This window comes from Hypanus sabinus, chromosome 12 (genome assembly GCF_030144855.1).
Source record: "Hypanus sabinus isolate sHypSab1 chromosome 12, sHypSab1.hap1, whole genome shotgun sequence".
NCBI lineage: Eukaryota > Metazoa > Chordata > Chondrichthyes > Myliobatiformes > Dasyatidae > Hypanus > Hypanus sabinus.
Genome location: NC_082717.1, coordinates 101982109 through 101995805, shown reverse-complemented (window position 1 = coordinate 101995805; position 13697 = coordinate 101982109). Strand labels below are relative to the sequence as shown.

The 13697-nt window shown below is 47.6% G+C and overlaps 1 protein-coding gene across 4 annotated transcripts in view; it reads left to right on the top strand.

Annotated features, from left to right (window-relative positions):
- Window positions 1–7247, top strand: part of snx14 (sorting nexin 14) — a 138819-nt gene extending 131572 nt beyond the window's left edge. For all 4 annotated transcript variants that reach the window (XM_059986585.1, XM_059986588.1, XM_059986587.1 and 1 more), the window contains one exon: window positions 6742–7247. In XM_059986585.1, coding sequence (XP_059842568.1) covers window positions 6742–6780 — 39 coding nt within the window. In that variant the 3' untranslated portion in view covers window positions 6781–7247. The remainder of the gene's footprint in view (window positions 1–6741) is intronic.
- Window positions 7248–13697: the final 6450 nt, after the last annotated feature.

The following is a 13697-nucleotide window of genomic DNA, read 5'->3' as shown; positions in this document are numbered from 1 at the left end:
TAGCACTAGTGAACCTCCCGGCCAGGATATTGGTTCCCCTCCAGTTAAGTTGCAAGCCATTCCTCTTGTACAGGAAGCTTCAGCCCCAGAAGAGATTCCAGTGATCCTGAATCCCTGCCACTGTACCAGTTCCTCGGTTGCTCATTCGTGTGTCACTGGAGCTAAATTAATTCAGAGAACACTGTCTCTGAGATCCTACTTTTCAGCTATACTCATTGAACAGGACCACTTTCCACCTACAGTAAATGTGCTCCACGACCTCTGGCTGCTGGCCCTCTCCCTTGAGAATGTTCTGCAGCCACTTCAAGGTATCCCAGACGTGGACACCTGGGAGACATCACACTGTCCTATGGCCACAGAGCGTCCCGTCTCTCCCTTGGAGTATCGAGTTCCCTGTCGCTGATTGCCCGTTCTGAGTTCACTCTTCCCTGCTGAGCCTCAGAGCCAGTGGCAGTGTTTCTGAGCCGGCTGCTGCGACTGGTCCTCGCGCTGTCCGAAGGGTTGAACTTGTGGGGAAAGCCACTGCCTTTCCAGTCCCTGACATGTCCACCTATAGTTAACATGCACCAGAGCTACATTACACACTTGTTGATCTAAGATTTCACTGGACACGTAACTTTGGAAAGTGGAAGGAAGCCCACGCCGTCACAGGGAGAATGTACAAACTCCTTATGGACAGCAGCGGGAATCGTACCCTGATATTACCGCTGGCACTATAAGGCGTTGTGGGGTTTCCTGTTGCTCGGGGAGGAGACACCAGAGGTGGTGTGGCATGTCGGGCACCTGTGCTAAGTTGGGAGTTAGCCCCTCCCATTGGTGCTGCCCTCAAGTGTCGCTCGGTAGAAAACAAGCTGGGTTACGTTTGTCTGCGGCTGAACTAGCACGTAACGATCGGACTTTGCGTGCTTGTTCTTACAGAAACCTATCTCCAGGCCAACATCATCAGTCTATGGGCCATGACACTCAGGGACTGGGGCTAGATTTTTTTGTGACTAATTGTTTGGCTGCATTCATTGTGTATGGTTGAATGACAATTAAACTTGAGTTTAACCGCTATGCTACCATGGCCACTGCCCACTGCTAGGGCAACCTAGGGGAAATTTCAAATTGAACAGCTTTTTGATGAACCAGGTTTTTCATGCTAATGCAATGAGAGGAATTTCTTGGTTGCTTGCAAGCCTTTACTTTATATTCTGCTTTCAATTGGAAGAAACATGTTAGATAATCAATGTACCTTAGCTGATGAATCAGTACTAAACACTTGATGGAGAAATCAAGATAAAAGAGGAACTTGTGAGGGAGTAGTGTTTCACTTAGAAACAAATGCTGACCCAGTTTTCCTGAACTTAGAACTTCTGCATTGTCAAATTTTCAACGGGGAATAAAGACTTCACTGCTACATTGGATAATTTAGTTTTCTGAATTACAAAAGTGGTTAAATGTCAAATCTACAAAATTGTTGAAAGAAGGCTTGCTCTCTTGACCTTTTTAGAAAATGGCAGCACATGGATGATCATGTTCTATTTGGTAGTGTCCCTAGGGTTAAAGATGTCCTCAAAAGGACTGGCTGGCTATAGTCTGAAGGTGGACTGGGAGATAGAGCTGAAGGGAGTATTTCCAGAGTCATATGTGGCTAAGTGGAGGGGCATACCCCTAGGGTTCATTACAGGAGCTCCCTCTGCCTGATAGAGTCAAAGCACACTACAGCACAGAAACAGCCCCCTTGATCCATCTGGTTTGTGCTGAATCATTGTTCTTCCTCACACCATCGACCTCATCTGGACCGTAGGCCTCCACACCTCTCCCATCCGTGTATTTAACAAAACTTCTCTTAAATGTTGCAATCAAACCGGCATCCACCACTTCCTGTGACAGTTCTTTGCAACATCTGCATGGTTTGCACCATGCACTGAATTCCTTAAGTTTCAGGCCATTGGTAGGCAGTAAGTACTTGATGAATGGTGCCATTTAATTCAGGGCTTTCATCTCTATCCTGTGTTAAAGCTCTGTATGTTGTCAGGTCATGTGCCAATTATGCATTCAGTTTGAATGGCTCTGGGATAGAGGAAGCAACCAGGCCCTGGGCATTGTGCATGAAGATGACAGCCAGTTCTGTGAGCCAAGTTTTGGGGCAAGTCAGCAAGCTCAAGATTTTATGTGAAGTAATGAATACTTTACTTCAGCATTCACTACAGAAAAGGATCTTAGTGATGACTTGCAGCAGACTGAAAAGCTTGAGCATGTAGATATTAAGCAAGAGGATGTGCTGGAACTTTTGGAAAGCATCAAGTTGGATAAGTTGCTGGGACCAGACGAAATGGACCCCAGGCTACTGTAGGAGGTGAGGGAGGAGATTGCTGAGCCTCTGGCGATGATCTTTGCATCATCAATGGGGACGGGAGAGGTTCCGGAGGATTGGAGGGTTGCAGATGTTGTTCCTTTATTCAAGAAAGGAGGTAGAGATCCGAGGAAATTATAGACTAATGAACCTTACCTCAGTGATTGGTAAGTTAATGGAGAAGATCCTGAGAGACAGGATTTATGTACATTTGGAGAGGTGTAATATGATTAGGAATAGTCAGCATGGCTTTGTCAAGGGCAGGTCATGCCTTACGAGTCTGATTAAATTTTTTGAGGATGTGACTAAACACATTGATGAAGGTAGAGCAGGAGATGTAGTGTATATGGATTTTAGCAAGGCATTTGATAAGGTAACCCATGCAAGGCTTATTGAGAAAGTAAGGAGGCATGGGATCCAAGAGGACATTCCTTTGTGGATCCAGAACTGGCTTGCCCACAGAAGACAAAGAGTGGTTGTAGACAGGTCATATTCTGCATGGATGTCGGTCACCAGTGGAGTGCCTCAGGGATCTGTTCTGGGACCCTTACACTTCATGATTTTTATAAGTGACCTGGATGAGGAAGTGGAGGGATGGGTTAGTAAATTTGCTGATGACACAAAGGTTGGGGATGTTGTGGATAGTGTGGAGGGCTGTCAGAGGTTACAGCGGGACATAGATACTGAGAAGTGGCAGATGGAGTTCAACCCAAGTAAGTGTGAGGTGGTTCATTTTGATAGGTCAAATATGATGGCAGAATATAGTATTAATGGTAAGACTCTTGGCAGTGTGGAGGATCAGAGGGATCTTGGGGTCTGAGTCCATAGGACGCTCAAAGCAGCTGCACAGGTTGACTCTGTGGCTAAGAAGGCGTACGGTGTATTGGCCTTCGTCAATTGTGGAATTGAATTTAGGAGCCAAGAGGTTGCAGCTATAGAGGGCCCTGGTCAGACCCCACTTGGAGTACTGTGCTCAGTTCCGGTCACCTCACTACAGGAAGGATGTGGAAGCCATAGAAAGTGTGCAGAGGAGATTTACAAGGATGCTGGATTGGGGAGCATGCCTTATGAGAATAGGTTGAGTGAACTCGGCCTTTTCTCCTTGGAGCAATGGAGGATGAGAGGTGACCTGATAGAGGTGTATAAGATGATGAGAGGCATTGATCGTGTGGATAGTCAGAGGCTTTTTCCCAGGGCTGAAATGGTTGAAACAAGAGGACACAGGTTTAAAGTGCTGGGGAGTAGGTACAGAGGAGATGTCGGGGTAAGTTTTTTACTCAGAGAGTGGTGAGTGCGTGGAATGGGCTGCCAACAATGGTGGTGGAGGCAGATATGATGGGGTCTTTTAAGGGGCTTTTACATAGGTACATGGAGCTTAGTAAAATAAAGGGCTGTAGGTAGCCTAGTAATTTCTAAGGTAGGGATATGTTTGGCACAACTTTGTGGGCTGAAGGGCCTGTATTGTGCTCTAGGTATTCTATGTTTCTATATTCCCTCTGCGCGTATATGGCTCCTCCATAGAGAGTAAAGTGTAGCAAACTCCTGGAAGTTCACATTATGGATGGGGACCTGATCCCTGAATAAGAAAGGCATAGGCTTCCTGAGGAGATCAAGGCAAGCGAGACTTCCCTACCCACACCCCACCCCCAAATCTTAACTGCGTTTTACAGGAGCACCATTGAGAGTGTCCTGACAAATTGCACCTCCATCTGGTCCGGGAGCAGTCAAGCATCGGACTGAAAGTCCCTACGAAGGACTGTGAGAACAGCTGAGAGGTCCCTACGATCCATCGGGGACATTTTTCAGGAGCTGAGTGTTAGCAAGGAACCCTCCCATCCATCCAGTATCCTCTTTGCCTGTCTACCATCAGGCAGGAGGCTCCGATCCATAAAGGCAAGAACAGTCAGGATAGGAAACAGCTTCTTCCCTCAGGTCATTAGACTTCTGGACTCCCTGCCATATCGCATTTGAAATATCACTGGGTAATTTGTACTGTACCCTACAATATTTAGCTTGTGCACTTTTTTAATCTATGCATAATTAATTTGTAGATTTAACTCTTACTTTCCTAAATTATTGCGTATTATGTTTACGCCCTGGTCTGGAGAAGCATTATTTGTTGGTATAAATGATAATAAACTTGACTCGATGTAAGTCTTGGAAAGAAGCAAACAGGAGGGTTGCCGAAGAGGCACAGAGCTGCTATTATCCTGTACGGAACAGGAAGCCCTGCAGTCTGTCAGGTTTTCTGTCCCTGTTTGCCAAAAGATTTTCCCAAACCAGGCAGCTGATCTGTAATGATAGATGCTGAGTGAATCCAGGATACATTTTCCTGTAACAAGCAACAGACTCAGCTGATCATTGCAACAGCCTCTCTGAGACACAGAAAGCAAAATGGTCCCACTGTAAGATCAGCAACCCAAACAACAGATCAGTAATGGGGACAGTCCCGGCAGTGCCGTGTCCTGGGCTCTCCCAGGTTCGATGCAGGCAAAACCTGGAACTGTATATGAATGCTGTGTTCGCAATAGACTTCTAAATGTGGATGGAACAGGCTCCCTTTTCCTTGCTGCTTATTATCTCAAAGAATGGTTATGAAATGTATGACGAGGAGCTTTGCCTGATTTGTAGAACGAACTAAAATGAGCCTGAGGATTTGAAAATTGGTTTTAGATTTCTTCATCAATGGTCGTTGATTCAACCCTGATGCAGTGGGGTGGAAGGTGTGGTGCAGGGAGAGGCTGATGAACGTGGGGCAGACTCTAAAATGAAGTTGCATACAAGACTTGGAAGATCAGGTAACCAAAAGTGAGGAAAGCTGTTTTCTAAAATGTTGGTTATGTGTTTCTTAAACACGGAATTAGCTATGCCAGGTTCTAGGCCAGGGGTTCCCAACCTGGGGTCCATAGACCCCTTAGTTAATGGTAGGGGTCCATGGCATAAAAAAGGCTGAGAATCCTTGTTCTAGGTGATATACAATTGGACCAGTATTGCCATTTAGTGTCCTCAGTGTTGTCCCTTTGGCTTAGTCCAACCACACAAATCCATGGCACAGTAGTGTTCAGGCTCAGACGTATTGTGGTACTCTTTAGCATATGGTTAGTCTTCTGAATAATTTTGCATGTGTTTTCTTGATCATGTGCCTCTGTTTATAGAAACAGAAAACAAGAGCTAGACCACAAGTACAATGCATCACAGGCACATAACAGCATTCACGAGAAAGACATAAATCATACAAAAAAAGTCCAAAGAGGTTGAGGTGATCCTAGTGTTGCTATAACTGAGGTAGTGATCATGGGGTTGTTCAGGTTGGTTTGAAAACAAAATGATTGAAGGAAAGCTGTTCGAGAACCTGGTGAGGCTTGAGACTTCTGTACCTCCTGTCCAGTAGTGGCCATGAGAAGATGGAGTGGCCTGGATGATGGGGCGGGGGGGCCTTCTTGAGTCAGCACCTCCCCACTAGTGGGGAATGTTGTGCCTGGGCTGTGTCCACTACTCTCTGCAGCTTTTTATTGGAAATGTGCACTCAGATTGCTGTACCAGACCACGGTGCAAATAGTCAGAATACTTTCAATAGTAGACGTTTGTTAGCCATTATCAAACATCCATGACGTTCTGAAAAGGAATGGCTTCCCCACATCCACACTGTTCAGTCCTGTCAGAATTCCATATTTTCAATAAGGTTCCCTCTTATTCTTCTGAACTTGAGGAATATAAACCTAGCTGACCGGTTCTGTACTCGTACTCCAGTCCTAACATCTCAGCAATCAGTCTGACAACCTGACACTGCTCTCCCTGCATGGTAAGAAGATCCTTTCTAAGTAAGGAGACCAGAATGGTACGCAGCACTCCAGGTCTAGTCTCATCTTCTTGTTTTTAAATATTCTTTCCATGAAGGCAGCTATGCCTTTTGCCTTGCTGCCTCTTTATATTTGCCTTAGGGTCTGAATGATGAAATAAAGCTTTTACTGCCCCCCATGATATGAATACATTGTCCAATACATCCCTCCCTTTCATTGGGACTGTCTACAGGAAGTCCTGCCTCAACAAGGCAGCACCCATCATCAAAGATCTGCAGCATCTTCTCACAGGTGCCATCAGGCAGGAGGTACAGGGGTCTGAAGTTCCCACCCAACCAGATTGAAGAACGAACCTGCATAACCCTAATGACTGCAGTCCAGCAACCCTATGGTCCCTGCACCAAAGTGGGCTTCTGTTCAAGTTGTTCTCTCTCGTAAAAATGGTGTATAATTAGGGTTTCATTTTCTGATGTATGCTGCAATGTGCTTGTAATGCAAGATTTTCATTGCTCCTGTGAGCACACACTTGAACATATAACAGTAACCTTGACTTTGACTTCTTACGTCTGTGGCTTTTATTAAGTAATCTTCTGTATATTACAGGGTCAGAAAGAGGTTGCATCTGTACCTCCGTGCAAGTGAAGAGTACTGGGAACCATTTCCCGTTATTTTAGGAGATGCAGTACAATAGAGCCATACTGTGTGATTACTATGGCAGAATTATGGAATGCTGAATTATTTTAATGAATGTGGACATCATTTTTCCTTTAATGAAATTGCTGATTTTATTTCTGAATGTGTGTTGCACTACGAGAACCAATAAAAAATATAGTAGCAATGTATTGCTCGGGAGACAATGTGCTGACAAAACTCTGTCCTTCTGACAAACAAGAATAACCTCGGAAGCATTGTTATAAGAAATTAGACAAAAGCCCACTGGGGTGGTGAAATCTTGGCCAGACCAGTATATCAAGCTTTTTTAAACATGGACAATCTGTTTTGTGCTAAACTTGATAATGTAAGTTTGCAATAATATATTGATGTCCTCAGATGTAAACAATGACCCACACAACACTGGATTCTTAATCATAATAAAAAAGCTTCTGCTGGACAAATGGTTGGTGTTACTGCTGGAACTTCACTGAATTTTGCTTGTCTGATGAACATTTCACAGCTAGGATATCTTTTGCCATGATTCTCCAAGTTGAAGCACTCAACTTCCTGCACTTTAATTCAAAAATTAGATAAATAAAATTAAAAGAGCAAACACGAGGAAATCTGCAGATGCTGGAAATTCAAACACATACACAAAATGCCGGTGGAACACAGCAGGCCAGGCAGCATCTACAGGGAAAAGCACTGTTGATGTTTCGGGCCGAGACCTTTCGTCAGGACTAACTAAAAGGAAAGATACTAAGAGATTTGAAAGTAGAAGGGGGAGGGGGAAGTGTGAAATGATAGAAGACCGGAGGGGGTGGGATGAAGCTAAGAGCTGGAAAGGTGATTGGCGAAAGTGATACAGGGCTGGAGAAGGGAAAGCATCATGCGACGGGAGGCCTCGGGAGAAAGAAAGATGGGGAGAAGCACCAGAGGGAGATGATGAGAATCATCTCTGACAATGCCTCATCATCTCCACTGACCTGTCAGACTCTCTGACAATGCCTCATCATCTGCACTGACCTCCCTGACTCTCTGACAATGCCTCATCATCTGCACTGACCTCCCAGACTCTCTGACAATGCCTCATCATCTGCAATGACCTCCCAGACTCTCTGACAATGCCTCATCATCTCCACTGACCTGTCAGACTCTCTGACTGCCTCATCATCTGCACTGACCTCCCGGACTCTCGGACAATGCCTCATCATCTGCACTGACCTCCCAGACTCTCTGACAATGACTCATCATCTGCACTGACCTCCCAGACTCACTGACAATCCCTCATCTGCACTGACCTCCCAGACTCTCTGACAATGCCTCATCATCTGCACTGACCTCCCAGACTCTCTGACAATGCCTCATCATCTGCACTGACCTCCCAGACTCTCTGACAATGCCTCTTCATCCGCACTGACCTCCCAAACTCTCTGACAATGCCTCTTCATCCGCACTGACCTCCCAGACTCTCTGACAATGCCTCATCATCTGCACTGACCTCCCAGACTCTCTGACAATGCCTCAGCATCTGCACTGATCTGTCAGACTATCTGACAGTACCTTATCATCTGCACTGACCTCCCAGACTCTCTGACAATGCCTCATCATCTGCACTGACCTGTCAGACTCTCTGACAATTCCTCATCATCTGCGCTGACCTCCCAGACTCTCTGACAATTCGTCATCATCTGCACTGACCTCCCAGACTCTCTGACAATGCCTCATCATCTGCACTGACCTCCCAGACTCTCTGACAATGCCTCATCATCTGCACTGACCTCCCAGACTCTCTGACAATGCCTCATCATCTGCACTGACCTCCCAGACTCTCTGACAATGCCTCATCATCTGCACTGACCTGTCAGTCTCTCTGACAATGCCTCATCATCTGCACAGACCTCCCAGACTCTCTGACAATGTCTCATCATCTGCACTGACCTGTCAGACTCTCTGACAATGCCTCATCATCTGCACAGACCTCCCAGACTCTCTGACAATGCCACATCATCTGCACTGACCTTGTCAGACTCTCTGACAATGCCTCATCATCTGCACAGACCTCCCAGACTCTCTGACAATGCCACATCATCTGCACTGACCTCCCAGACTCTCGGATAATCCCTCATCATCTGCACTGACCTCCCAGACTCTCGGACAATCCCTCATCATCTGCACTGACCTGTCAGACTCTCTGACAATTCCTCATCATCTGCACTGACCTCCCAGACTCTCTGACAATGCCTCATCATCTGCACTGACCTGTCAGACTCGCTGACAATTCCTCATCATCTGCACTGACCTCCCAGACTCTCTGACAATGCCTCATCTTCTGCACTGACCTGTCAGACTATCTGACAGTTCCTTATCATCTGCACTGAACTCTCAGACTCTCTGACAATACCTCATCATCTGCACTGACCTCCCAGACTCTCTGACAATGTCTCATCATCTGCACTGATCTCCCAGACTCTCTGACAATACCTCATCATCTGCACTGACCTCCCAGACTCTCTGACAATGCCTCATCATCTGCACTGACCTCCCAGACTCTCTGACAATACCTCATCATCTGCACTGACCTCCCAGACTCTCTGACAATGCCTCATCATCTGCACTGACCTCCCAGACTCTCTGACAATGCCTCATCATCTGCACTGACCTGTCAGACTCTATGACAATTCCTCATCATCTGCACTGACCTCCCTGACTCTCTGACAATGCCTCATCATCTGCACTGACCTCCCAGACTCTCTGACAATGCCTCATCATCTGCACTGACCTCCCAGACTCTCTTACAATGCCTCATCATCTGCACTGACCTCCCAGACTCTCTGACAATTCCTCGTCATCTGCACTGACCTCCCAGACTCTCTGACAATTCCTCGTCATCTGCACTGACCTCCCAGACTCTCTGACAATGCCTCATCATCTGCACTGACCTCCCAGACTCTCTGACAATGCCTCATCATCTGCACTGACCTCCCAGACTCTCTGACAATGCCTCATCATCTGCACTGACCTCCCAGACTCTCTGACAATGCCTCATCATCTGCACTGACCTGTCAGTCTCTCTGACAATGCCTCATCATCTGCACAGACCTCCCAGACTCTCTGACAATGTCTCATCATCTGCACTGACCTGTCAGACTCTCTGACAATGCCTCATCATCTGCACAGACCTCCCAGACTCTCTGACAATGCCACATCATCTGCACTGACCTTGTCAGACTCTCTGACAATGCCTCATCATCTGCACAGACCTCCCAGACTCTCTGACAATGCCACATCATCTGCACTGACCTCCCAGACTCTCGGATAATCCCTCATCATCTGCACTGACCTCCCAGACTCTCGGACAATCCCTCATCATCTGCACTGACCTGTCAGACTCTCTGACAATTCCTCATCATCTGCACTGACCTCCCAGACTCTCTGACAATGCCTCATCATCTGCACTGACCTGTCAGACTCGCTGACAATTCCTCATCATCTGCACTGACCTCCCAGACTCTCTGACAATGCCTCATCTTCTGCACTGACCTGTCAGACTATCTGACAGTTCCTTATCATCTGCACTGAACTCTCAGACTCTCTGACAATTCCTCATCATCTGCGCTGACCTCCCAGACTCTCTGACAATGCCTCATCATCTGCACTGACCTCCCAGAATCTCTGACAATGCCTCATCATCCGCACTGACCTGTCAGACTCTCTGACAATGCCTCATCATCTGCACTGACCTCCCAGACTCACTGTCAATGCCTCATCATCTGCACTGACCTCCCAGACTCTCTGACAATTCCTCATCATCTGCACTGACCTCCCGGACTCTCTGACAATGCCTCATCATCTGCACTGACCTCCCGGACTCTCGGACAATGCCTCATCATTTGCACTGACCTCCCAGACTCTCTGACAATTCCTCATCATCTGCACTGACCTCCCAGACTCTCTGACAATTCCTCATCATCTGCGCTGACCTCCCAGACTCTCTGACAATTCGTCATCATCTGCACTGACCTCCCAGACTCTCTGACAATGCCTCATCATATGCACTGACCTCCCGGACTCTCGGACAATGCCTCATCATTTGCACTGACCTCCCAGACTCTCTGACAATTCCTCATCATCTGCACTGACCTCCCAGACTCTCTGACAATTCCTCATCATCTGCACTGACCTCCCAGACTCTCTGACAATGCCTCATCATCTGCACTGACCTCCCAGACTCTCTGACAATGCCTCATCATCTGCACTGACCTCCCAGACTCTCTGACAATGCCTCATCATTTACACTGACCTCCCAGACTCGCTGACAATGCCTCATCATCTGCACTGACTTCCCAGACTGTCGGACAATGCCTCATCATCTGCACTGACCTCCCAGACACTCTGACAATGCCTCATCATTTGCACTGACCTCCCAGACTGTCGGACAATGCCTCATCATCCGCACTGACCTCCCAGACTCTCTGACAATGCCTCATCATCTGCACTGACCTCCCAGACTCTCTGACAAAGCCTCATCATCTGCACTGACCTCCCAGACTCTCTGACAATGCCTCATCATCTGCACTGACCTGTCAGACTCTCTGACAATGCCTCATCATCTGCACTGACCTGTCAGACTCTCTGACAATGCCTCATCATCCACACTGACCTGTCAGACTCTCTGACAATGCCTCATCATCTGCACCGACCTGTCAGACTCTCTGACAATGCCTCATCATCTGCACTGACCTCCCAGACTCTCTGACAATGCCTCATCATCTGCACTGACCTCCCAGACTCTCTGACAATACCTCATCATCTGCACTGACCTCCCAGACTCTCTGACAATGCCTCATCATCTGCACTGACCTCCCAGACTCTCTGACAATGCCTCATCATCTGCACAGACCTCCCAGACTCTCTGACAATGCTGCCTCATCTGCTCTGACCTCCCAGACTCTCTGACAATGTCTCATCATCTGCACTGACCTGTCAGACTCTCTGACAATGCCTCATCATCTGCACTGACCTCCCAGACTCTCGGACAATCCCTCATCATCTGCACTGACCTGTCAGACTCTCTGACAATTCCTCATCATCTGCACTGACCTCCCAGACTCTCTGACAATGCCTCATCATCTGCACTGATCTCCCAGACTCTCTGACAATACCTCATCATCTGCACTGACCTCCCAGACTCTCTGACAATGTCTCATCATCTGCTCTGATCTCCCAGACTCTCTGACAATACCTCATCATCTGCACTGACCTCCCAGACTCTCTGACAATGCCTCATCATCTGCACTGACCTCCCAGACTCTCTGACAATACCTCATCATCTGCACTGACCTCCCAGACTCTCTGACAATGCCTCATCATCTGCACTGACCTCCCAGACTCTCTTACAATGCCTCATCATCTGCACTGACCTCCCAGACTCTCTGACAATTCCTCGTCATCTGCACTGACCTCCCAGACTCTCTGACAATTCCTCGTCATCTGCACTGACCTCCCAGACTCTCTGACAATGCCTCATCATCTGCACTGACCTCCCAGACTCTCTGACAATGCCTCATCATCTGCACTGACCTCCCAGACTCTCTGACAATGCCTCATCATCTGCACTGACCTCCCAGACTCTCTGACAATGCCTCATCATCTGCACTGACCTGTCAGTCTCTCTGACAATGCCTCATCATCTGCACAGACCTCCCAGACTCTCTGACAATGTCTCATCATCTGCACTGACCTGTCAGACTCTCTGACAATGCCTCATCATCTGCACAGACCTCCCAGACTCTCTGACAATGCCACATCATCTGCACTGACCTTGTCAGACTCTCTGACAATGCCTCATCATCTGCACAGACCTCCCAGACTCTCTGACAATGCCACATCATCTGCACTGACCTCCCAGACTCTCGGATAATCCCTCATCATCTGCACTGACCTCCCAGACTCTCGGACAATCCCTCATCATCTGCACTGACCTGTCAGACTCTCTGACAATTCCTCATCATCTGCACTGACCTCCCAGACTCTCTGACAATGCCTCATCATCTGCACTGACCTGTCAGACTCGCTGACAATTCCTCATCATCTGCACTGACCTCCCAGACTCTCTGACAATGCCTCATCTTCTGCACTGACCTGTCAGACTATCTGACAGTTCCTTATCATCTGCACTGAACTCTCAGACTCTCTGACAATACCTCATCATCTGCACTGACCTCCCAGACTCTCTGACAATGTCTCATCATCTGCACTGATCTCCCAGACTCTCTGACAATACCTCATCATCTGCACTGACCTCCCAGACTCTCTGACAAAGCCTCATCATCTGCACTGACCTCCCAGACTCTCTGACAATACCTCATCATCTGCACTGACCTCCCAGACTCTCTGACAATGCCTCATCATCTGCACTGACCTCCCAGACTCTCTGACAATGCCTCATCATCTGCACTGACCTGTCAGACTCTATGACAATTCCTCATCATCTGCACTGACCTCCCTGACTCTCTGACAATGCCTCATCATCTGCACTGACCTCCCAGACTCTCTGACAATGCCTCATCATCTGCACTGACCTCCCAGACTCTCTTACAATGCCTCATCATCTGCACTGACCTCCCAGACTCTCTGACAATTCCTCGTCATCTGCACTGACCTCCCAGACTCTCTGACAATTCCTCGTCATCTGCACTGACCTCCCAGACTCTCTGACAATGCCTCATCATCTGCACTGACCTCCCAGACTCTCTGACAATGCCTCATCATCTGCACTGACCTCCCAGACTCTCTGACAATGCCTCATCATCTGCACTGACCTCCCAGACTCTCTGACAATGCCTCATCATCTGCACTGACCTGTCAGTCTCTCTGACAATGCCTCATCATCTGCACAGACC